General features: G+C 33.0%; 1 protein-coding gene across 1 annotated transcript in view; it reads right to left on the bottom strand.

Annotated features, from left to right (window-relative positions):
• The window catches only part of LOC124357224 (pecanex-like protein 1), an 89,768-nt gene extending 66,085 nt beyond the window's left edge, over positions 1 to 23,683 (bottom strand). The window contains exons 1-3 of the mRNA XM_046808773.1: positions 23,398 to 23,683; positions 6,484 to 6,665; positions 5,503 to 5,657 (exon numbers count right to left, since the gene is read on the bottom strand). Coding sequence (XP_046664729.1) covers positions 5,503 to 5,657; positions 6,484 to 6,665; positions 23,398 to 23,550 — 490 coding nt within the window. The 5' untranslated portion in view covers positions 23,551 to 23,683. The remainder of the gene's footprint in view (positions 1 to 5,502; positions 5,658 to 6,483; positions 6,666 to 23,397) is intronic.
• Between the last annotated feature and the right edge of the window lie 3,345 nt (positions 23,684 to 27,028).

Here is a 27,028-nt window from a genome sequence, read left to right as displayed (position 1 = left end):
AACAGCTTTTAGTAAATTATTTGATCAAATTTTCAATTTCTTGACCAATGCTTTCACATTCCTTTAGGGCATCTTCAAGAATTTTCCTTTTCTTTAGTTCCAATTCCAGTACTAAGATTTGATTCCTTTTCCTACTTTCCTTTTCTGCAGTCTCTTGTGTGGTCTTCTTCATTTCCTCTAACAAGTGTTCTTTGTACATGGAGTATGAATTAGAGGCAGAGAGAAGAATCTTCTTTCAAATGGGCACCTTCTCCACCCCACCATATACACTTACAGCATTAAAAATTGTTCTTGCTGCTACTAATGAGTCTTCATTCATATTTTCAATCAAACACTCATTGTTGATTGAAAACCCTCGCTCTACCTCAGCGTTGCCATGCGAGAGGATCAAAACAAGTTTTATAATAGTCTTAATAGACTGATAGTCAGAACAATATTTCCTGACCAATCTGATCCAGAAATGGTCTAGTCTTCTGAGTTCCTTTTTCTGGCACCCACTCCTTTCCTGTACGTCTTCAACTCTCTTGAAACTTTTCATTTCTTGGATGACATCTTTATTTAAGCACAACTTTTAAAACTCTTCTTGAGCTCTCTCTGCCGTTTGTGTGCTAATCAGATTGTTCTGAGTCAGAAGGATTATTAATTTTTCAAACCTCTCCTGCCCTACTTTATTATGTGCTATGTTGGGGTCAAGCGAAGTAAGAAATCTTGTGGCTTCATGAATAAGTGGGGATCGATCCAATAATCTTTCCAACAGGCATTTCAGTGCTTTTCAGCAGTCATCCTTGAACAGAGTCACTTCTTTTAAACTAATCTTCTCATGACATTTCCCCAATTCACATTTTGCTCCAATTCCAATGTTTATCTTGGAAAGTGGAAGTAAATTTTCAGATTTCATGAAGATTTTAATAGATGGAGAAACTTTCTCTGGTAGAACAAAGCGTTCCATCTCTTTCATCACTAAGTTTCTGAGACAAGTGTACAAAAAAGGGGCAAGGGGCAAATTGCTTTCGAACTCTGTAAGAAGGAGTTGTAAATCAGAGGACAGAGTTTAAAAGAAAGCTAGCTGAGCACCCAATAAGTGGTTTTTAAGACACTCTTCTATGATAGAAAAACTTCTGGTGTTGGGTTTAGACTTCACTTGGTCCAGAGATTGAACATATTTCCTTAAATCAGGTAGAATGTTTATGGCTCTTTCTGCCACATCTACATTTTCCAGCCATCTAACAGCACAAAACTTTAGAGGAAATTTCGTTGAACCCGTGTGTTTGGTAAAATTACCACGGCGAGCTGGCTGGTCCTTGAAAAAGTTGTAAAGGGCACGCAGAAAGGGAACTATATTCCAGCCAATAGAATTCACTGCAGCCTTGAATGCACAATGAAGGGTATGCAATCCACAGGTACCCAAATCTATCATTTTTGTTTCTAGACACAAATATGTTTCAAGATAATCTCTTAGATCAAAGACAAACTTCTTATTTATGTTTGGACCATCTATCGAAACTTGAATGAGCTTTTTCATTTTAACGCAGTTCAAGGCAGCAAGAAATGCTCTCAGAAGATCTGCACCAGTAGTCTTCTTTAAAAAAATCTGATGTTAGATATCGAGTACAAACTTCGTTTTTCTCTGCACTCCAAAATCTTACAACTAAATCCATTTGTTGGCTCTGGCTGATTTTATTTAAAGATTCATCAAAGCTTATAACCAAATGGCTAGATTGATTTAGTTCTTTTAACAATTCATTTTTTTTAAACGGAGCAAGCCCAAAGACTGAAAGATATCCAACTTTGGTCCTTTCAAGTTTCATTTTACTTAAAACTTCATTTTCAGGAAACACGTGCCTTAAAATATGAATATCTTTGGCTGCTGCCCTATTGGAGCGATGACTGAAAACACTGTTCAAACACAATATTATTTCAGCCCTTGAATCTTTTTCATTTAAAATGATTTTGTTCGTGATAAGAGTTTTTTTTATCAACTAACATTGGCACTGAAGACTTTGGAAGAGAAACTTGAGGTAAGTTAGGTCCACTTTCATTAATCATTGATGACTTTGAAGTTGTAGGCACATCTTCATTACTCACTGATGACTTTAAAGTTGTAGGCACATTTGGATTGATCATTGATGACTTTGAATTAGTGGCTAACTCAGATTCCCTTACCTTAGTTCTTAAATAAGCTCCAATGTTGGGCTGTTTCATCTCTGCATTGGCCTTTGACATATGTTTTTTTTGACTTTGAATGACTCACAAGAGCCTGTCTTCCCACTGTAGATACGGATATTAGCGTCCCAGGACAAAATAAGCATGTAGCTGAATAGATGTCTCCTGCAGCTCTTCTAACCCAATTCTTGCAGTGCGGGTCCAAAAGCCAGTGATCCTGGAAACTCGTCTTCCCATGCCTCACCATCTTGAAAAAAATAACTGTGTTAATTGTTTTCCCAAAACATTTGATTTAGACCAACCTTAATTTAACTTTAAAATTTCTGAAAAAATTATATTTAACAATAACAACTTTACATATAGTGTTAAGTGGACTGGCAAGGATATGGTCTAAAATAACTTACTCCACATTTAACAAAATCAATGATATCCGTATTACATTGTACTTAAAAGTTTATAATAATTTAAGGTACATTATTATTAAATAGAACCAAGTTTTAATAAATTAATTCATTGCCTGTGATTCTGACCTATATAATTTAATTTACTGTTTTAATGTAATGTAATTTTTTACATTAAAGTTATACATTGTAAAGTTATTTGTTTTTATTTATTTATATAATTGTCCATACTTTTAAAAACTGTGACATAATAAAAATAAAGTTAGGTCTAAGTATTGACAGCTAAGCAGCAGGTTTAGATAAGATTTATAATGACAACAGGTACTTTTTTTAACACAGTGAGAAGAAAAGAAAACAATCCAATAAAAATTTGTTTAACTGGCCAAGGCCTTTCAATGTCCATAACATTATTATCATATGTCGTCTTTAATGGTGTCATGGACATCCAAAGACCTCTGCAAATTAAAAATAATTTTTTATTGTATTATTTTTTCCTTTTCCATTATAAAATGAATCTCCTTAAAAGAAAATAAACGGTTTTTTAACTCATTTGTCATCATCAGTCACCATATCAATTTGATTTCAGCCCCTTAAAGAAAAATACATAGGCCTACTAGAACTAAATATTTTTTACAAGCTCGGCACATCAATTTATATTTAGTAAATGTTGTAAAAAATAAATACGGTAGGCCTAAATATTTTTTTAGGTTGCCCAGGTTAACCACAGTTATGCCAAACCTATAACTAATAAGGTTAACCCTCGAGAGGTTTCTTATTATAACACGAGAGGGCGCATACGGAGGTTTATTCCACATCACATAATTACAAAAATGTATTCTATTTGCTTGGTTTTGTTACGTAACTTTTCAGGTAAGTGCTACCTGAAGTTATTAGGAACTAATTTTATTGTTAATTTTGTACATTTTTTAACAGCTTACAAGCAATATTAAAAAAAATCATGAGTAATTTAATAGGTAAAACCAGTTATATTTAATAGGTAAACTATTCATTAAGCAGTTTTATTTTAATAAAAAGTTAACGTGCGGAGATAACCTCCGCCTGCAACTAGCAAATCCCCGAAGGTTAAGATAAAATAAATTATATACTTTTCTGGTGGCAAAAAATATAGCCTAATTAAAAAACTTAATACTTAAACAAAAAGTTTGTAAAAAATATATATTTTTCCTATTTGTTAACAAAAAAAAGTAAAAAATGTTAGTATTAAGCTTTATTAGAAAACTAAACCCAATACTATTCTAAACCAGTTGAGGGTTAGGTTAGTTTTAGATTAATTAAGTTTCATAATAACAAAATAACTGTTAAAATAAATAAAAATATAGTAATATTCATTTTGTAAAAAAAGGATTAAACTCAAAAAGTCGAAAACATAAGACTATTAATATTAAAATGTTGAACCCTTTTTACAATTTATTTTGTGTTAAAAAAAATTGTCACAGAAAGTTTTACTCTCTTTAGAAAACATGTGTGAAAGTAATAAAACTCTTTGAATTACTAACAATGTACTGCACCTTTACTCATAGCATAAATTAATTTAAACAAATAAGAAGGCTATTAACAATAAGTTCAATGATAACAACCATTAATAGTATAGCACGGGTAAATAAACACCTAGATTACTAAAAAATGTGTTGTTTTAATTAGATATCTCAAACAAATTTAAAATGAATCCTATAGGCATCCATTTGTACACCAGAATTGATCACATGACCACGTTTTTGGATGGGCATGTTAATGTAAACAATTACCTTAAATTGAAACATTTAATATTCATCACCATATTTCAAAGAATTGGGGAACCTCTTCAACAGGTGAATATTATAAACACAATATATAGTCGCATAGGTTGTTCGCTTCTCTTGGGTTGAGAACGGAAGAAAATTTTAATAAACATTTATTTCAAAAGACAAGAATAAAATTAGTTTTATAATACGTAAAATTGTATATAACTTACCTTACACTTGTTCAAAACTTGACAAATGTCCACAATAACCAACTACTAACCAACAACTGACCGGCACTGAAAACAAATTACTTTAAGTAATCATCAAATCAACATCAACTTTCTCTCGTCACTGAGTCACGTCCACATCTATGCCTATTGTTCATGAATTGCACGAAAATGAAACAAAGATAAAATGGAGTAAACGGTTTTAGTTCAAGATATTTATAAAAATACGTTGTCTAAAAAAATCAAAACTCCTGATTTTCTACAAAATACAAGCATAATTCCCGCCCTATTCAAGGCAGGTAAAATTCAAGCATAATTCCCGCTCTTCCCGATTTTCTAGGCTGCTGGACACCTGAGTAATACAGCATGTTCATCTCAATCTGGGTTCCATTATAGTCTCTCTACAATTTCTACTGTTTTTGTATTTGTTCACAAAGCAGTGAACTCTGTTTGGTCAATGAGAACAGTTTTACTTTTGTTCGATTTTATAATGTTTTTGACTTTATAGACCATGAGACTCTCAGGGTGGTATAAGGGGAAATATTTAAGCCTGTGCAGAGGTACCTCTTCACCTAGATTACACTATATATTGTAGTCTAGGTGTCTCTGATGTAGAAACAGTGCAAAGAGTTCATTTTCAGCTTCTTCATCATTGACCTTTCTATAGGATCTCTTCAGATGAATTCCAGATTCCACGAATCAAATCTGTGACAGCGTCAGGTTCCAGACGTTGCAATAAGAGGAAGGTGAACTGGAGCTAATCTTAATATTCATAACAACCAAATATTCTCACCGTTAGTCATAGACCTCACTTAACAGTGATATTCACTACAAATGTAATTTGAGTGAGACAAGATTTGCTAGTGAGCAGCATTGCATAGATCTGATAGGTTGTCTGTGGTGTATAAGTTTTATTAATTTTATAAAATATTGGCTATTGAAACTACAGTAGTATTATAACAAACAAACCAATAGTTGGAGGATCTGTGCCAGTCGCCTGGTTGTAATCTGTAGACTCGTTGCTATCTTCGGAGCCAATGGTAGCCTCAATAGAAGAGGTGCGAGGACTACCGTGAGATGTCTTTAACACCTGCAGTTCTATGTTTTCTTCTGGCCTGCCACTGCTGTAACATAATATTCAGTATTACAAAAACAAACCATAAGAAATGTATTATTTAAGAACAATTTTCTTGATTCATTGAATAAACTTGTGTTTGAAAACCCTATACCCAATTTATTGAGACTGAGTACAGAGATTAAGCAGTATCCCTAAATAAAACATTATACAACCATTGTAGAGGTTATAGTTCATTATTCAGGATGAACCAAAGTGGTATCACTGAGTCAGTGCAAGGATGTTGAAAATAAATCCTGAATAAGAACCTGTATTTAACTAGAGATAAATTTCAAATGCGAACCAATTTTCTGCAGCATTCTAGAGATTACAAATTAGCATCAAATATTTCAATTATTATCAGTCAGCAAGAGCTGTCTATACAATATTACAGACATGTGTAACTATGTATTTCTTGAAGTTATGATGCCTTATTTCAATTATACAACACTTGACACATGAAGTTTGGCCATTGTGGGCAGTAAAAAAATCAATTTTGCTAGTATTTCAAATAAAATACACAACATAAAATAAAATTATTGTATCTATTCAAAATTGCTTTTATCTTTCATTAAAGGGACTCCTTAATTTGTGCAGATTAAAATGTTTCTAGCTATAGTCAAGACATTACAGAGTGCATATGACAGTCAACAGTTGTACTTTAAGTATGAAAATACATGAATCACATAACTGACATCGGTCATATTATAACCATTAACTAATGGATAAAACTATCTATCAAACAAACGTTTCAGACAGTACACCTTACTCTGAAATATTCTGTAGTACAAATGTAATATCAGTGCAAGCTAAAGTACTGGATAGAGATAGACTACCTGGCACTGCTGAGCGGTTGTCTCCTTCGCTCACATTCTGGCCTGTCATCCTCCTCTTCCACGATATACTCTGAGGTGTCATACATGTGATGTAGAGACAGATTGACACACTTGAGTATCGTGAAGAACACACCCACGGTGACACAATACGCTGTCCAGACATATACGCTAGATGCCACATACTGTAACAACAGATGTCACATCAATTGAAGAAATAAATTAAAAGTTTAAAAAATGTAAAACATTACAGAAAAATAAAGGAATACAAACATGAACTTTTGGTTGTGCCATGTATATTACAAAATATTATAATAATTATTTTTAGTCATTTTATGTTTATACCAATAAAATGTAATTACACACACATGCACGCACATACGCCAGAAAAATGTGCGGTTGTCATAGAAATGCTTCTTGCGCAATATATTAATACAGACAACAGAATAAAACAGGTACAATATAATGATGTATAATATTACATCAGTAGCACAATTTTTAAGCGATAGCAATGAACATAATATTTCGTCACAACCGTGAAGACATCATAACACCTTCCTGTTGTCCTCAAGGACAACACCGCACAGGACACCAGATAGTGTTTTATTTGGGCTTGGAACATTTTTTTATTTATTCATAAATTTAGTGTTTCTGGGAGGCTATTAATGAGCTTGATCCCAGCCTGAGAAGCAAATGCTGCTGTTGAGCTTGAAAGCACTCCCAAGCTCTTTCCTTGTATATATTCCTTGTATATCACTGTCCTGTGTCAATATACATTTAAATCGACAAGTGCAATTTCTAAAATATACAAGCTGGATAGAGTTAGCAAGATTAAGTCCCTGAATGCAATCTTACAAGAATCTCTATTATTCAATTTTATGATGATTTGAATAGCTTTTTCTGTATTCTGAATACTCTTTCTAAGTTTCCTATCCTACAGAAAAATTATGTGGAACACATATTGAAATATTAATCCATTAAGTCATCATTAAAATACCTGAGCTACAAAGCATTCATGAAGTTCGAAGGACAAAATTTTTATACACTTTCAATGTGTATGACTTGACAGGTTAACTCCTTATTGGCTGAGCTTTAGCGAAGCCTATCACTTGAGAGGCTGAAAAGATTTCATTTCTGTCTGTCTATCTGCATATCTTGAAAATGAAGTGACCTACAGACTTTAAATTTTCCATGAAACTTCATTTCTACATAGACAAGAATGTGATCTATAATGGTGAATTTCCAACCATGCATAAATTTGGCTGAGCATAATATTTTGTGTCAATTTCTTTTGTCTGCCTATCTACACGCATAATATCTTGAGAATTATATGAGTTATAGATTAGGAATTTGCATGTAACCTCAGCAAAGCATGTAATGGTGTACTCCTACATTGTCTAGGTGTATTCTTAGACATTTATTAGAATAAGTTTCTTCCGGAACAATGTCATCCGTTATTACTGTTTTTTATCATTAGAATTCAATCCACGTACAGAAAGATTGATGTAATTTGTCATGGTTTGTTTTGCAATTATTTACCAAGAAATTAAATGCACAAATTAAGATTGATGAAGAGTTGAACCTTAAAAGAAGTCAGATATTTAACCCGGAAATAGAGAGTAGTATCATCAGCGTACTAAATAATTTCCCCATTTAAGGCTGACACACAGGTTTTATTCACATCTGTGTATGAGTGGAGCCACTGGTATGACATCCCATGTACACTACAGCCTTCAAAATTTTGTAGTAGTATACCAGGTCAGTTAAAAAAATATCGTGACTTTTTCATTTCCGCGGGTTACGTATATTTGTTTTTTAAATTTGTTTGTGAAGTTATGTTGGTGCACATGCCTCTGACTTATACCAACAAGTTCGGCCAAGTTCAATGTTCAGTTAATTATTGTTAACAACTGATTTGCTTGCATGTTTCTTGGCTTGTCTTCGATTTGGGCCTCTTAAAAAATCCATCAAAGATCTGTACCAAATTTTGTGTTAAAAACTAAATTAAGTGCGCGTACGCATTCCGAATGTTAACTGTGGCTTATGGAGAAGCAACAACCTTGGACCAAAGCAACGTTTATCGGTGGTACAAAACGTTCTCACAAGGCCAAGACCTGAATGACAAAGAATGTGCCAGACGCCTGAGCACACCAAGAATAGATAAAAACACTGATAAAGTGAAGAAAATAGTATTGACAAATCGTCAAATCACCATTACAGAAGTTGCAGAGAACCTGAATATATCGATTGGCTCGTGCCATTCAATTTTTACCAATGATTTGGGCATGAGACGGGTTACCACGGAATTTGTATTAAAATTAGTTAGTTGTGACCAAAAATAGTAGTGCATTACCATTGCTAATGAGCTGTTGGACTCTGTCCGCGATGACACAAATTCGCTCCAGAGGGTCATAACCGGTGATGAATCATGGGTTTATGGTTATGACGTAGAAACCAAAGCTCAATCCACCCAATGGAAGCTGCCATACGAGCTAAGACCGAAAAAAGCACACCAAGTTCGGTTGAGTGTGAAAGTTGTGCTTACAGTTTTTTTTATTGCAGGGGTGTGGGCATCATGAGTTCCTGCCACAGAGTTTAACTGTCAATGAGGAAAAACTGGCTGTTGCACCACAATAACGCCCCTGCTCACACATTGATACTTGTGCACAATTTTTTGGCAAAAACAAACACACTAATGATGACGCAGCAACTGTATTACCCAGATATGGCCCCATGTGACTTTTTCTTGTTCCCGATGACTTTTTCTTGTTCCTGAGACTGAAGAGACCCTTATAAGGACGACACTATACTATGATTGACGAGAAAAGACAGCATCGAAGGATAAGCTGAACAGGATCACAAAAAATGACTTATTGAAGTGCTACAAGGATTGGAAGAATCGTTGGCACAGGTGTATAATATCTAATTGGGATTACTTTGAAGGAGACAAAATTAAGATTGATAAAATAATAAATAATTTTGGATAAAACTAAACTTGCGATATTTTTTGAACGGACCATGAGTAACAGAACCAAATCCTTTTGAAAGATCAAGAAAGATATTGAGTGTCCGTAAATGAGTCTTTACTATATAAAAGCTTTCTATAGTCAGATATAAAAGTTGTTTGATTGATGCAACAATTAAACCTTTGACAGGTGGGGTTTTTCTCTGTAAGAGTGCCCTGAGAAGTGAGATTATTGTTTTAACATTTTTTTAGTGTTTCTTGTGTTTGCTGAAGAAGTATTATAAAGACACTAAATTTAATATTTTTGGGGTAGTTTTACAGAAATTATTATAATTATGTATAACAGTTATTCTATTTACAAAATAAAAATGTATAATACAATGTTTTCTTAAAAACAATACTAAGGTGAACCAGAAATGTAAAAATATGGTTACAACATAATATCAGATATATAACAACAGAACTATACACAAACAGAAATAGAATCAGCTGATTCCTTGAAACAACTGACTGAATACCATTATACGGAGATAAAATAGAATGGAAAAAAATAAACAAAAGAGTAACAGGGATGTAGTGGGAATGATGGAAACTACTTGAAAGTGTTTCATATCTATTCTGCTAGATCGCATACATATTCAGGTGAGAGGTTATTCGTCAAGAGACATTATTGTAAAAACTGTTTATCACCATAGCACTTCCCTCACGGCTATCAGGATTACTGCAGTTAGCTCGTAGTGGGCTCCTGAACTTGTTGGGATTACTATTCAAAGGGTTAATTTTCCTTGTCTGAAACCAAATTTTTCATCACACAAAATTTTGTTTTTGAAAAAAAATTCAGAAGTCTGACCAGAAATAGTTTTTTCAACAATTAATTATGCTGAAAGCAAGTAAAATATTGATTGTTGATAGTTACTGGCAACGATTAAATTACCATTTTTGGAAATGGCCACGACTTTTCCCGATTGAAGTACAGACGGGAAAGTGCCAGTTTCAAAAGAAACATTTATGATTTTTGTCAAAGGTGCTGATAACATTGTTTTATACATTGATATATATGTTTATACATTCACGTCATTACAAGATTTAGCAGAAAAACTTCATATAATATGTCCCAAGCTTCGTCTTCACACACTGGAACCAAAACTATAGATGAAGCAGAGGTAGGTGTGGTGATGATTTCAAGTTCTAATCTATAACCAGAATTAAGAGGTTACCTGCTGAAGAAAAAATTTTGTTAAGTTGTTAAAATATTACATTTGGATTAATTAGTTTTATACTATCAAATTCACGCTAAATCAATTTTAAAAAAAATTATTTGTTGAGTTTTTAATAAGTAATGATAATAATATATAGTAAAAACGAATCACTTTAAACTTTTACACCTAAGCACTTTACACATTTGCTGTTTTTACATTGGCTAATTTGTAATAAGACTAATAACTTTGGAGAGTATAAATATAAGGTACAAAAGTACAATACAAAAGGCCAAACAAAATAGGATATACAGTATACTATTAGTCCAATGTGGTACAAGACTAGGCCAATTACTGTACTAACTGATGTGGCATAGGGATGATACAGTCAGAACAATAACCTTGACACAACCAAAATAGATTTGTAAAACAAAGGAGCACACAAGGAAATGCCAAATACATTCTCCTCCACCTAACCATCACAATAAGCATTCCTACCTCTCTGTGTTACTGCACATATTACGCTTATACTTGTGCTCATTTCAAGTAGGCTACACTATACTGACATACAGTATTGTTTAACATCAAGATAAGCATCGCTCAAACTTATTGATTTTTGGCCTTTACAACCAATTACAAAGATTCAAAGTTTTAAGTAATTTAAAACTAACCTTCTTAAGAACATTTTTGTATATTTTTTCATGAATTAACATTCCCTAAGGATTTTTATGAACACCATGTATTACATTTTTATATTGTCATATTACAATTTTACACTTCTAGCAAAGCTATAAAACAATGCAGACATTGTCTACTGAACTAAAAACCTAATACCAAAACTTAACTTAAGATAATACAACAAATTAGTTAATATCAAGCAATACTGTCTCAAAAATGTATTATATTACATTTTTATACAGTAAAATAACAAGTACATCAATAAAGAAACTAAATATGCAAATTAAAAACTTGTTATACTAAAACTAAATTTAAATTATTAAAATTAATCATTTAATAAACATCTCAAAAGCATATTACAGCTTTACATTTTTATTCAATACAACGTTGTATAACCTGTCATTTCCACTGTGCGCGACCTCTCGCGGTATCTAAAATTGTGATTGTTCTGTGTAGTGTATTATTGTTCGTTATTTTCATTTTGATGTCAATATTAATAGAAATGAAGAAGAGAGACTTGTGAATTTGTTAAACAGTGTCGAAAGGGAAGAAAAACAAGAGGAGGAAAGACTTGTAAATCCAGGTGCTATAAGAAGACAACTTTTTCTTGATGAGCCCGTTGTAGCTCCTATTGATGAACTGGATTCCGATGATGAAGATGAAGATCATGTATCAGTGCAGGAAGAAGACACAGCGTCAGAACAATCAGGAAAGGAAGCGGAAGTACCGTTTTTGGAAGCATCTCCAGAATATACAGGTAAAGATGGAGTAACTAAATGGAGTGTTCACTGTTCTAGACAGAATGTGCGAACACATGCTGCTAATTTAGTTCGGCGATTACCAGGTGTAAGACAAAACTTTGATGTTCAAAACCCTGTTGCTGCTTGGAGGTTGTTTTTTACCGATGAGGTGATAGATAGCATTGGAACCTGCACCAACCTGCGTATACGAAAAGTTCGTCCTGGTTACACTCGTGAGCGTGATGCAGCTGACACATCCAGAGATGAAATAGAAGCATTCACAGGACTTCTTTATATGGCAGGAATCCTTCGTGCTTCTCATTTGAATCTATATGATTTATGGGCAACAGATGGTACAGGCGTGGAGTTTTTCCGCAACTGTATGAACTTGAGAAGGTTCAAGTTCATGATCAGAGTGTTGAGATTTGACGATGCTGATACTAGGAGGCGTCGGAAGAGGCTTGATAGGCTTGCAAACATTCGAGATCTGTTTGAATTATTGGTAGAAAAGTGCAAAACAAATTTTTCTGTTTCTGAGTATCTTACAGTTGACGAGATGCTCGAATCTTTTCGAGGTCGTTGTAAGTTTCGGCAGTTTATAAAAAACAAGCCTGCAAATATGGTCTGAAAATTCATGCTATGACCTGTGCAAAAACATTTTATACCATGAATTTAGAGGTTTATGCTGGCAAGCAACCACAGGGTCCCTTTCAAATACAAAATTCTGGTCTTGCTGTAGTTTCCAGACTCGTCCAGCCTGTGAGTGGTACTGGAAGAAACATTACCATGGATAATTGGTATACATCCATACCCCTCGCCGAGACTCTCAAGAACGATTACAATTTGACATTAGTGGGTACCCTGCAAAAAAATAAAAAAGAGAAATACCACTTGATGTAATAGATACAATGAATCGTCCTATATCCAGCAGCATGTTTGCCTTCAAAGATGGAAAAACTCTGCTATCGTACTGCCCGAAGAAAAAAAAAGTTGTTCTCTACTGTCTACCATGCACCACAGTGACGAAATTGACCCTCAGTCTGGAGATGCTAAAAAGCCTTTCATTTTGACCTTTTATATTCAAGATTCAAGATTCAAACATTCTTTATTCATATTATGTACAAAGGTACAATAAATAGCGTCAAATTACAAATGGTCAAGACTTAATACTAGATAGGACTTTAATATAGATTTTATTTATATTAAAATATATTATGTTATACCAAACATAGAATGGGCTACAGTACTTTGCCAATTGTCTCAGAGCAAATAAGCCTGTTGACATTTTGCCTACCACATGATCAGTGTGCTTGTCCCAACTTAGGTTTTCGTCAATTAAAAGCCCTAAAAATTTTGTTACTTCAACTTGTTCTATTATTTCGTTATTTATAGCTACTTGTGGGTTTATTTTATTCCTTGTTTGTTTTGTACAAAATGATATAAAATTAGATTTACTTGAGTTTAGTAGAAGATTTTTATGATCCAAAAATTCTTTGACAATTGACAAAGTAATAAATGATGAAACTTCAACATTTTCTTTAGTGTCTCCTGATATTGTTATATTCGAAACGTCAGCAAACAAACAAATAGTACTACCAACAGGGATCGCTCCAGGTAAACCCTTCAAGTAGCAAAGAAACAAGAGAGGTCCCAGGACAGACCCCTGCGGCACACACCATGTTTAATTATTCGTCTCTGGGAATTGAACTTGCGGATGTAATTGTATTTTTCTGAAAATTCTGATATTGAATGTTCAATCTATAATTCAACTAAAGGAGGGGTGGATGTTGTTGATGAGTATAAGGCACGGTATTCAGTTGCGAGAACAAGCAATCGTTGGCCGCTTACTATCTTTTTCAGTCTTCTAAATACCATTGGGCTAAATAGTTATATTGTGTACAAACACAAAAGAGGAGACTTTGACATTGTCCGAAGGGAATTCCTGAAGGATCTCGCCAAAGATCTTTGTATTAATTATTTGGTAGCTCGTCATGGGGAAAAAAAGACTTTCAAGGCAGCTAAAAAGAAGCATCACACAAATGCTGGGACTTCAAGAGGAGGAGAGGCCGCAGCCTGCAGCAAATCTTGAGGGACGTTGTGGTATCTGCAACTGGAGAAAAAACCGGAAAAGTAAAACTATGTGTCACATCTGTCACAAGTACATTTGCAGGGAGCACACCGTGTTTACTTGTTCTCAGTGTGCAGAAGAAGATGGTGATGATTCCACAAGTGACTAATAGCAACTAATATAAAGCTAATTTCTTACAGGTTGTAAGATTTTTTTACAATATTTTCATATAATAAAATATCATTTATTACATTATTTTTATACTAGAAGTACATGTTTCTATACTTAAATTACATTATTTAAGTATTGTTACCTAATATTAATGTACAAGTATTTTTACCACAGTACTTCATTCTGTTACAATTTTGAAGTTTGTTTTGATAAATACAATACTTTTACAAATATTTTTACGATTTTACAATAGTAATAATACTTTAAAATAAAGTTTACATATTACTCAACATGTTAAATGTAAGTTTGTACAATAAAACTGTAAAATGGGTTCGTTTCATATTTTTTTTATGAACCTGATGGAATCCACCATGCACGACCTCTTACGTAACTGTTAGTGACGCGACCTCTGTAGGGTTAAATATCAATAAAGGACACTAAACATACAAATTTCTACATTTTTATCACTTAGAAATGTATTACAGAATAATACATTATCTCTCAAATAAATTTCTTTTTTTAGCGGTTTGTCACACTTGAATAGTTTTATTCCTATGTATTGAGGTATTTTCTTGTAGAGTTGCAAACAATATTTTGAACATTTGAAATTAAAGTTATACAAGATTGAATTATCATGATTAATTTGTGTATTACACATAAAGAATCAAAATTTTATTTACTAACAGTAACATTTAAAAATGTAAATACAAAGTACTGTTAATATTTGTAAATCCTGGAAAGGAGTTTACAAGACTTTTTCAGTAAATAAAATGTTGTTGATCTAATATATTTCTTTTTAAAAACTGTTTGCTTCTGAGATGATGTCCCATAGTTAAATACTATTTTACATAAAAGATATAAATAAACCATATCAAAACACTAATTTAGTTTTTGAACTACAAATTATGTACAATTATTATTTGGAAACATGCTGAATGTAGTTCTATAAATTTTATTAATGTAATTTTACATTTCACAAACAATCAGCAAATGTTTTTTTTTATGTCACACCAAATTTGTTTTAACTATACTCCAGCAAGCTTCCCTTTTTCATCAACTTTTTTTATTACATATTATATACAAGAATCAAAAATGTTCTTAGGACAATTACACATAGTTAAAACAAGTTATTGTGTAATCTAACATACATAAGAAAATTCTTATATTGAGACTGTTTAAACCAGCTTAACAGGTTCTCTTTTTTCCTATTAGAAACTTTAACTCCTTAAGTAATCCAATTTTAGAATTTGTTAAAATTGAAAAAGATTTTTAGAATGAAACTTCATTGGTAAAAGTACTAAAACAACGTTTTATATTCATCTAAAAAATGAATTGAAATTTGATTGACATTTTTGCGTGTAAATAATAAACGAACATACGTTTTTTTTTTTTATTGTTCTTGTCTACAAGGAGTACATGGTAGAATAAATATTAATACATTTTTTATCTCGTAAGTTTATTTAATTGTTCATTTATCTGTGATCTGAAATTACACTTTCCATATTTATTTAATATTTGTTGTAATATTTTTTATTCAAACCTTTAGTAAGAATGTTATCAATGCAGGTTTTGATTGTTCGAGAGAAACTTTTTGGTCTAAAGAAAATCAGCAGAAAAGCCATAAGGTTATTATTAAACTTATAAATATATTCTTCTGTCCCAGTTTCTTTGGCATTTTCAGATATATCAAAAATTAAAGTCTCCTACTATATAAATGTTCTTAAATCTAGTTTTCTTCTTTATATAATCAAGATAATTAACATTCAACCTTTAATATAAAGCGATGATAGCTTTTTCATTAGGTGGCCAATAGTTTAAGACAACTGTAATATTTAAATTATAGTAACTCGACATACGGAACCCCAAAAACAGGATATTTATTAGAAACACATAAATAATAAATTGTAGAAAATGGTATTTAAACTATTGTTTAACAATATACAGAAATTTCAATATCCATTTTCTTCTCCCTATACTAATATGCAGCAAATAACAACTATAAATGCCTTAAAGTACAAATATATTACCTTTAGTAAGCCAGTGCCTAATTAACACGTTCGCTGCTAAAAATTAAGTAATGTATGTTGCTAGAGGCTAATTTTTTTTTATTAGTATTCACTTACCAATTTAGTTGTTGTGACACGGGTTGGTACAGAAAGGTCATCAAACACCAAAAGAGCCGAATTTCGCCATTTTGAAAACGTGCAGTAGATCTACCGCACACGCCCACACGCTCCTGGGGCCAGTCTCTCTTCGAAGCGCGCACCGTTTTCCTTATTGTTTTTGAAAAACAGACCACTAACGATTGTTTATAATAATACTGGGAACAAATCACTTAGTATAACTAAAAATATATTGATAAAAAACACTAAAAACTACTATTTACAACCCAACCATCCTCCCCAAGGTACGCTTCATTAGTCATGGAATTGGTCAAAACAATGTGGGACACACAACCCAGGCTGTCCATCACATTCTAAACACTGCCACATCACGTATTTCTTTCTGCCATTTGCATAGCAAACTCTGCACCTCTTTTTGTATACTTCTCTTTCCCACAAGCCACTTTTTTCTGTAATCCGTGAGGGTACATGGGGGGACGCGGGCGGCGCTTCAGAGGTCGAGGTGGCTCGGGAACGTCCGGGAGTAGCTTGTCAATAACCTCCAGACGGAAGTCGTACAATGGCATTTTGTTTTCTCCACTTGATGTGCGAACTTCGTTATAGAGATAGTGTGCATTCACTAACATCATCTGAATTACGTGGACAAAATTCTTTTTATACCACCGCAGTGTTTTTCCTTTCGCAAGGATAATATGACATCATTTGGTCACTGCGGTCCACGCCTTTCATAACATGGTTGTATTGAACAATTGGTAGTGGTTTTAGTCTCTCCAAACCACCCTCGATTAATTGAATTCACCATGTCATTTTTCAAATTCAGTGGATATGTAAGAGACAACGCGTTTGTCTTTCCATTTGGCGACAACACACACTTTCGGCGTAGCGGGCGATGGTTTCACCCTTTTTCAGGGTTGCCGATTTGACTTCAGGAGATACGTATTTTCTGTCCAGCCGAAGAGTTCCAGTTGCAATATGTATTCCTACGGAGCAGGCTTGAGGCAAGAGTAAAACTATTATAATAATTATCCATAAAATAAACTGTGGCCACAATTGAGTTTCCCTTGCATCAGCTTCAATACAACATTGGCTGCATGCCCCTTACCACCGTAATCATCTAAAACTCCTCCGCAATACATAAAAAAAAAACGAAGTATTAGGCCATGGGGGTCACACAAACTGTACAGTTTGATGCCGTACTTATGGCGTTTCCCTTTTATATATTGCCTAAAGTACAACCGTCCCTCCATAAAACCATTCCCTCGTCAATGCACAACTTTTTTTGAGGATAATAAATTGAGTCCATTTTATTGTTGAAGTAGTCAATTAGAAACTGTACTTTAGAAGCTCTGTTGTTTGGGTTAGGGTACCTTTCAAAATTAATGCATCGCAAAATAAGCATGAATTTGTCCCTGGCCATGAATTTGGGGAAGCACGTTGAAAACAGCTTACAAGTTTTCCAATAGTCCTGGTAATATATATGGTATTCGGGGTAATTGTAATATTCCCATGTGCAGCAATAGACCAATTAAAACATTTGAGATCCTCCACGGTAATGTCTTTCCATTTATGGATTCGTGAGCCTGGGTTGTAGTAGGTCCACAGAATAACTCCAACGCGTATCTATTCGTAGTAGCCACAATGCCCTCCAAAAAAATCACATCCACCAGCAACAAGAAAAAATTGATTGGTGGTAATCTCATTAGGCAAAGGGACTAAAAACTTTTCCTCTTTTGTAAAACGGTACATCTTTCATACCTATAGTTTGAGGACTCCATTGTGTGGTGGTCTTACGTCATAGTCTGGGTCTTCGACCTCTGACTCATCAGTCTCGTATTGTTCATCGTCGAGGTCCGGAGCATAACCAGGGACACCAGGGTCGTCTTCATAATCAGAATTCACTATTAGCCACAAACTGACGTCTATTCTGGATTCCACTAGTTCCAGGAGGCAAATCCATGTCTATTGTATTATAAGAATAACACTAAACACACAACAAAAACGGTAAAATTTGAAGTAGTCTAAAAACTAACCACAAAACGCTAACTGAGAACGGCGACCACAAAAACGCGGGAAAAGTATATCCCCGACGAGCGGCAAAACGGGACAACCATACACGACGAGTGCTGAGAGCACACTGCCTGGGTTTCTAAACAATGGCGCTGTGCAGTAGATCTACGTCATGCGCGCCTGGCGCGAGGCAGCCGTGCAGTAGATCTACCGCAACCGCATTGAACGTGTTAAGTAAACAACCAACATTTTCATTCAAAAACAACTAAAAATCTTTAATTTTTTATAATTAATCCTTGTTGGATGTTGAGGTACATTATTAATTCAAAATATTTACAATAATCAAGCTCCCTACCCACTGTGCTAAAGTGTGATATTATTCATGAGTTGATTAGATTAGGATACAATGAATGAATGGTTGATTACTTTTTTTGAGAATAAAAAATAACATAATGAAAACATTATATTTGTGAATCCCCACTATAGTGGAGAAAAGGAGGTGGATAAAGAGTAACAAAAAATAATAATTGAGTAAAAAGAATGAAACATGATAAGTCACAAATGAAAAAGTTAGATATCAAGGGATAGATTTTAAACTGATAGCCATGAGTGAATCATTTACAAGATCAGTGAATGAGTTGTTCCAATATTTAGTTTGAAAACAACCTATAAAAATATATTCAACTCTACAACACACGAGGGGATACCAAAAAAAAAACCGGAATTCTGTTTTAAATATACATGTATTTATTTTATTTACAAAACAAACTTATCACCTTCAAAGTACTCTCCATTGCACTTTATACACTTATCCCATCGTTGTTTCCCGTGTTTGAAACATGTTCTGTACTCCTCGTCAGTGATGCCTGCCAGTTCCCCTGTTTTTTTTATTGACGTCATCCACGCTGTCAAATTGGAGACCTTTCATGCCCCTTTTCATTTGTGGGAATAAAAACAAGTCGCATGGAGCAAGATCTGGTGAGTAAGGTGCGTGTGGTAGCGAAACCATGCCATTTTTGGCCAAAAACTGGGAGACAGAGGTTGCTGTGTGCGCAGGCGCGTTGTCGTGGTGAAAAAACCAGTCCCCTGTTTCCCTCAAATCAGGTCTTTAGCGATGAATGCTATGGTTCTTAAGACTTCAAGATACCTCATTTACTGTCTGGCCTGGTGGAATGAATTCTGAATGGACAATCCCCTTTACATCAAAAAAACAAATGAGCATTGTTTTGACACTCGATCTGACTTGACGGCATTATTTTGGTCTGGGTGATAATGCCGACTTCCATTGGCTGGATTGTTGTTTGGTTTCTAGGTCGTACCCATAGCACCAGATTCGTCACTTCTGTACTTATTTTTGACAAGAAATCTGGATCGGCTTCAAGTTGCTGCTTCAAATCACGGCAGGCTTCAATTCTACGTTCCTTTTGAAAGTCAGTGAGAGCACGAGGCACAAACTTAGCGGCAACCCTTTTCATGTTCAAGTCTTCGGTTAAGATCCGTTGAACTGAGCTCCATGACAGCCTACTAGCCTCTGATATTTGCTCGATAGTCTGTCGTCGGTCTGCAAGCACAATTTCTTTCACTTTCACAAGATTTTCATGTGTTCGGGAAGTCGATGGTTGTCCAGAACGAGGTTTGTCCTGAATTGACATGTCACCTTTTTTTAAACCGAGAAAACCATTCATACACTTGGGTTTTCCCCATAGTGTCGTCTTTGAAGGCTGTCTTCAACATTTCAACCTGTTTTATAACCAGATTATCATATTTCAAAAATAAAACAATTTTAAGAACACTTGTGAGTACAACTGTCTACATTTTACACAATATGATACATATTTCTATTTTTACAAAAAATAAAATAAATACTGGAAAAAGTGTTGCAATTTACTAGTGATATTAAGTGAAAATATTTCCAATGCTCCAAAAATCTTCAATAAGTGTAATGTTCATGCAATACGAGTACTGTATTTTAATTTCCTTCTTATTTGATGTACAGTGTGTTTATATAAAATGAAATCTGGTTCAATATGAATGTAAACAACAAAATATACTCTTGTATAACAACCAAATAACAGTTGGTGAAAACAATGTAAACTGTCATCTAATTTCAGCAACAGCAAAGAGCCCTAAGTACAAAAAACAACTCACTATCTTTTTCGATCAGTATAACATAAATGCCATTTTTATTGGTAAAAGCAGAATCAAATTATTTTCACAGTCAGTGAATATCGTCACAATTTTGTACCAAATGTACTTAATAAAAGAAATCTAAGGACATGTCAAACCTTTATATAAATGAATGTATTAATATAAAGGAGGAAAGCATGAACTGTTAGTTTTAATAATTGACTATGATTTAAACTGGAACAAATTGATTATGATTTAAACTGGAATGATAATATGCTATTAGTATGAAATTAAATGTCGCGCTTAGGATAATGTTCGAAAACACCCAGTATAGAAACGCTAACATTTGTTTATTGTGCATAATCACACATCTCTTACAAGCTGTATTAGTATGGATGCACATTGGTTAGCAATCTAAATAGAATTCTCCAACTTCAAAAAATCCTGTATGAGTGGTGCTAAAATTTAGATGGCATAATTCACTGAAATATTATTTAAAAATGTGTAGTATTATGACTGTATAAAATTTGTAAGGTTATAAACTGATTTGATACATCAAATTAGGATTTAAAATTAATTTATTAGTCTTTAAATATATAATGTATCTCACGAAACCATAAAAACTATAACTATATATATAAATATAAATCAATGTTAACTATATCATTTTGTCCCAAACATCACCTGAATATATAAAGATTTATTATACTAATATGTATAATAACAACAATTAATAATCAAGGTAATAGATAATAACAACAACAAACTTTTTCATATGCCTTATCTACAATATTATGTCCAAATGAAAAGATTATGAACATCTTTAATCAGCTACAGTATAAGTGGCCACCACAACTGAATCATAAAACCAGATTATCGTTTACTATAAAAAATTCTAACTATAGATACTTACAATTAATTATTGCCAGCACTTTTTAATGTATTAAGAATACTACTTATAATTAATTCAGCCATTTGTGTGGTATATTTGAGTGATGGCAGCAAATACAATGGATATAAGCCATGTGTTATTTGTCTCACACGCTGCCAGATACAATTATCAGGTAGAGTAAGGTAAATAGACGCGGTTTTATATATAGAAATTATCAAACTATATTTAATTATTATACCCATCGATATATTCAATCAATAGTAATTAATTTGAACAATAACTAAATCATCTGCACTGACTGTACTCGAACACTAAACACAATTTGTATTATAAGTAACATTTAAAAAATAATAAAATGTAGTTAAATAAAATTTATAAAACTACATAAAATAGCACTAAAAGATTATTTACAGCTTTTTCTCAGTTTCAAGATGTTTGTTACGATTCCTTTATTATTTAAATGACATTTTTTTTTCTTGTTATCTGTCTTAATTTTTTGTTTGATTAATGGTCATAGTATTTTTATTATTTATTAAATTATGTAATCGTTTAAACTATTTCTATTAATTTGAAACATGTGACTTTAATGTAGTATTTTTTATATGTTGATATCGATTCATAGCTGTTATTCGATATATGAAGTACCGATCATTGTAATAAGCGATGTAAAAACCGTGTCGGCTTATCGTACTCTGCCCCAATTATCCTCTACAACAGTAAGACTTAAGAAGTGAATTTTACATTGCTTTGTTTGTTAGATTCATTAAATACAAATATATAGTTGGGTAGGGTACGATAAGCGGACCCGGTTTTTTATATAGAAATTGGCAAACAATATTACTTAATCATAACCATCAATATAATCAATCGATACTGATTAATTATTTTGAACAATTAACTTAAATAATCTATATTAACAGCTGTAAACACTTTCAAATAATACTCGTAATGTAATATTTCAATTTTATATAAGTAGCCTAACATTGATTACTACTAAAAATGGCAGTCAATTTTAGAAAACTATATGACAATGCTTTGAAAGATGATGACATATTTTTCGTGACTTCAACATGTTGGGCTCGTACCAAAAAACGTATGTAAAATTTGTGGGAAAGAAACAACTGTAACTGTGAGAGGAGCAAATATGGTCGTCTTCAGTTTTTCTAATTTTGGTTATAATAATTTGTTTGATCATTGTAAATATTAAATTCATATTTTAATTTAAAACACATGATTGTTATTGAGGACTATAGATACTTTTATATCGATTCATAGTCTAGGATTTGAGATGTGAATATTAGGTATCGATAATTACGTTCTTCGATGTAAAAAACCGGGTCTGCTTATCGTACCCAACCCATATAGTTTTTAATTCATCATTTAATTATTACTTTTTAAGATATAACGTACCTGAACAATACTGTAATATGAAATACTAATAACACAATAAAGTTCAAAATTTTTGTTTTTTAATGTTTAGTAGGTCTATAGTTTAAATAATCATAAATATATACTCGTTTCATATACTCCAGCCCTTTAATCTTACTCGCCAGAAGCTAAATCAGAATAGTCTAGGCCTAACAGATTATTGCTCCTTGTTTTAGAAGTACTTACAGTTTTAAAAATAAAATGTAGACCTAGGTCTAACAATACTTTACAGCTTACTGAAATTAAATACGCATATTGGTGATAGAGACTGATTGACCTATTTCATTTCCTATAAACACCTATTAGGGCTACTAGCAATAATATGATTATTGCTACAGAAACAAGTTACTTGTTTCTGTATTCAGTCACTAAATTTGGCTGATGACCTATATTTGAGTTGCTGAGTAACTTACTATAATTATTTAATTATTATCAGTCTGTTGATGAACTTATTTTATTTATTTTAGTTGTACTTTAATTTATTTATTTTAATATAAGTAATATATAAATCTCGCCACTTACCAGAAATATAGTAAATGGGAGACAAAGAAGGAAAAGCCAAATGTAGAGATGGAATGTGTTGTGGAACATATTCTGATGGGGGTCATAAAACCATCCTCCCGTCAAGGAAGCCCATATTCCTTGACGTAAAATTTCTAATAATTGAGAGCCCATGATTATGGGTTCTCATTTACTTAAATACTAGAATGAATTTCCCATTTCACTCCTCAAAGTTCAGTAACTTTATCCACACCACAACTCACAATATCGTATATGGATGTTTTGACATCACAGTAGACAAGACAGAACTCTTCTTGCTGCTGCTATCTCTATCAGCCTTCTATATATTGTCACTTCAAATATAAAATTAAAAACCACATATGGTTTAAAACCCACTAAAATGTTTTAAATTTATTTTGTCTAATGTATAGTATTTTATATGCCTATAAAGAATTACTCTCAGTTTTCTTTTTGACAAACATCAACTAACATTGAACAACTATATTTTTTTTTAATTAGTGTCGATGTGCTTCCTGAGATTTTTATTAATTTATTTAGAGACTGTATCCTGAGAAACACTCACTTAAAGAAATGTGGTCATTCCAAATTTCTGATTTAATTCTCACGTGAATTAGAGCACAGGAAAATAGAAAATTCATAAACGTTACATGGAACGCTCCAACTATCGTTTCGCCATTGTTAGAGTACAGTGTAAAAATGTTTCCTTTGTGAATATACAATTACTCGTGTACAAAAACTTCTCTCGTCCTCAAAGTATCGTGGTCCTTCTTAGAGCCTTTAACTGCATGCGACATCTCGTGTCCCACTATTGTAATCCCTGGCGACATAATTTCAACTACGAATAATGATCAGTCTACTGACAACAGTGCCAATTTGTTTGCTAACTTCTCCTCTTCTGTTTTCGGAAATAGCGAGCGAATTAATGATTATGTGTTTGAGCCTATAACATACTGTCCTAATGTACAACATTCGTATTTTTTTTAACGGTGTGGATGTTCGCCGTGTCCTGAATAGCATTGATATTTTCAAAGAATGTGGCTCAAACTCCAGTGTTACCAAGTGCCGCACAATCATGAAACTCCCTATTACTCAACTATTTTACAGATAACTATCATATTGAATTATTCTCAATATTCTCAAGATAACATTTATAGTTAATGTGCATACAAAGTGTCTATCAATGGTGTCAGGAACTACCGAACTCCTCCCTGCGATCATTAATATTTTGAGCCTTTTTTTATGATAGTGTTTGTTTTACAATCTCATAATGCTTCTCTGCTTGAGAATATGGTTTTATGAGGGAACACTCTTTCTGCTCCACATATTTCTTACTTCCAGACTGATATTTTTGAAGCCTTTCGTGATACAAGCAGGTGAATATGATACATCTTGACTTTGAGAAAGTCTTTGGCCGTGTGAATCGTAAATTAATTAGTCTAAAATTTGTGCCTAGTGGTGTTAATTTTCATAATATTGCCTTTCTCGTGTTTTCATAGCTACTACAGGAGTTTCTCAAATAGCTATATTTGGTCCTTGCTATTTAAAATATTTGTTAGTTAATTAATTACACATCCACATTGTAATGTACTAACTTGTGCCAATGATTTTATGTTGTATACAAAAATATCATTAAATCTTGATCTTTATCTTCTTTAAGACGAGTCTTCACAGTCGTCCAAGGTGCGAGAAAACCGAATGTCAATAAGTTTATCTTCATTAGCTTCTGCAGAACATTGAACCCCTTTACAACGTATCTACTTGGTAAACGGCTCACGCTTTGTTTTCTAATATGGCGTATTAATTTGTTGATTACTGTCTATTATTAATTGTTGCAGCTGAGGTCACAGGTTCCTACTCCCCACCCACCAATATATAACCTGAACAATAATTTTTGTGAGCGAGTGATCTTTAGGCGCATAACCTTTTGCAATGGATGTTGAAAACAAAGGTTACATAATAAATTTATCACAAATAATATATGAAACAAGTTAGATCACGTGGATCGAAAAGTTTACAATGTGTGGTTACATGTAATTAGACTTTGAGAAGCTTAAGAAAACATACAATTACATTTTATAATTTTTATATTGAATTTCTCTGTATCATCATTACTTTACATTTTATACGGAGTTTACCTACTTCTGTTTGTGCGGGACCAGCAGGCTATTCCCCCACCTGCTATCACTGCTATGTCACGAACGATGGTTGAATTTTCGGCCATGTGTCTGGACCACGCTTGCATATATTCACAAATTAAAACCCAATTTACTAGCTTCGATAGCAAGTTTATCGATTAGTTTCTGAACGAGTAAACTATTGGTTATTGTCTATCGTGGAAGCAATTAATTATTTTAAAGTGCCGTACGGTAAGTAAATACTAGTATTCAATTAAATACATTACGAAAGTGTAGTGTTCTAGGCTGCGATTCTAATTCTGCAAATATGAGTTAGATCTAATATTCATTGGGACAATTTTGAACCTATTGAAAGTTACGTATTTTGTGAAGATAATTTTCTTCATTGTGCTAAAGTTAGAGAATATTGGGTAAAAAGAACATATAGAACAGATATTACCAGCAAAGGCACATTGATTTAAGACAAACTCCAATAATATACTTGTGAGGCCTTTCGTACTCAATGAGCACATCATCAGACCCACATAACTGAATAAAAGTGGTTAAAATTGTAACCACTTTTAAAAATTGTAAATTATTGGAGTGTTTGTCTTAAATTAATTACTAATTCCATTACGAACAGAGCTTCTGAATGTAGTAAAAGGCAGAAGAAAATTGAGATATGGAAAGTTTCCTACATTATTCAAAAAAAATTAACCCAGTTACATGTCACAGACTTAAAACTAAAAAGTAGAAAACGCCTTAAGAAAATACACACGAAATTGACGTCATAAATAAAAGAATGTGAAGAGATGAAACAAGATAAAATAAATAGTTTTCTGTATTTTTAATACAAGTTTTACAATAAGAAGCTTGGTTATATTGCAACAAAAAATGACAATTGTACAACCTTTTACAAAATCCACACACTTATAAAGGGGCATCCCAAAGTAAGTTTGTCCGTTTGCGTTAGTGCACTTTTAGAAGTAAACTTTATATTTATTTGAAGGATGTTGGCATTACACACAACTTGTTTAGCTTGATAAGCAATAAAAGTGATTTCTCGTGAAAGTTACATGTGAAGTATTCAAATTAGAAGACTCTTAAATCACACTTCACATCATGACTTGGTCTTCTTTTATTTGAACGCGGACAAAGTTTTCGAAAGCGGGAGAGTTTCCTATTAAAGACTTGAGTTAAAAGAAAGCAATTGGGAAATATGCCAAAATGAATGCGATGATTTTGTATTTAACAGCATGCATAACGTTTATGATAAAGAATTAACTATTGAAGAAACGCCAATCAAGGATGTAGACCAATATTTATCTATCATATGTCGCGGTAAACTAAACAAACCTAAACTTGAAGTAGTGTGTCTCTTTGTGTACATTTTAAAATGCTTTAAGTATGTTACAAAAGTACACGAATAAATTTCCTTCAAAAAAAGTCTGGAAATAAAATAAGTGTACATAAATTAATTAGGCATGTTTAAAGAATTCTGTAATTAATATTTAACT

Source organism: Homalodisca vitripennis, chromosome 3 (genome assembly GCF_021130785.1).
Source record: "Homalodisca vitripennis isolate AUS2020 chromosome 3, UT_GWSS_2.1, whole genome shotgun sequence".
Lineage (NCBI taxonomy): Eukaryota > Metazoa > Arthropoda > Insecta > Hemiptera > Cicadellidae > Homalodisca > Homalodisca vitripennis.
Note: the sequence above shows the minus strand (reverse complement) of the source record. Positions and strands in the feature narration are given on the sequence as shown.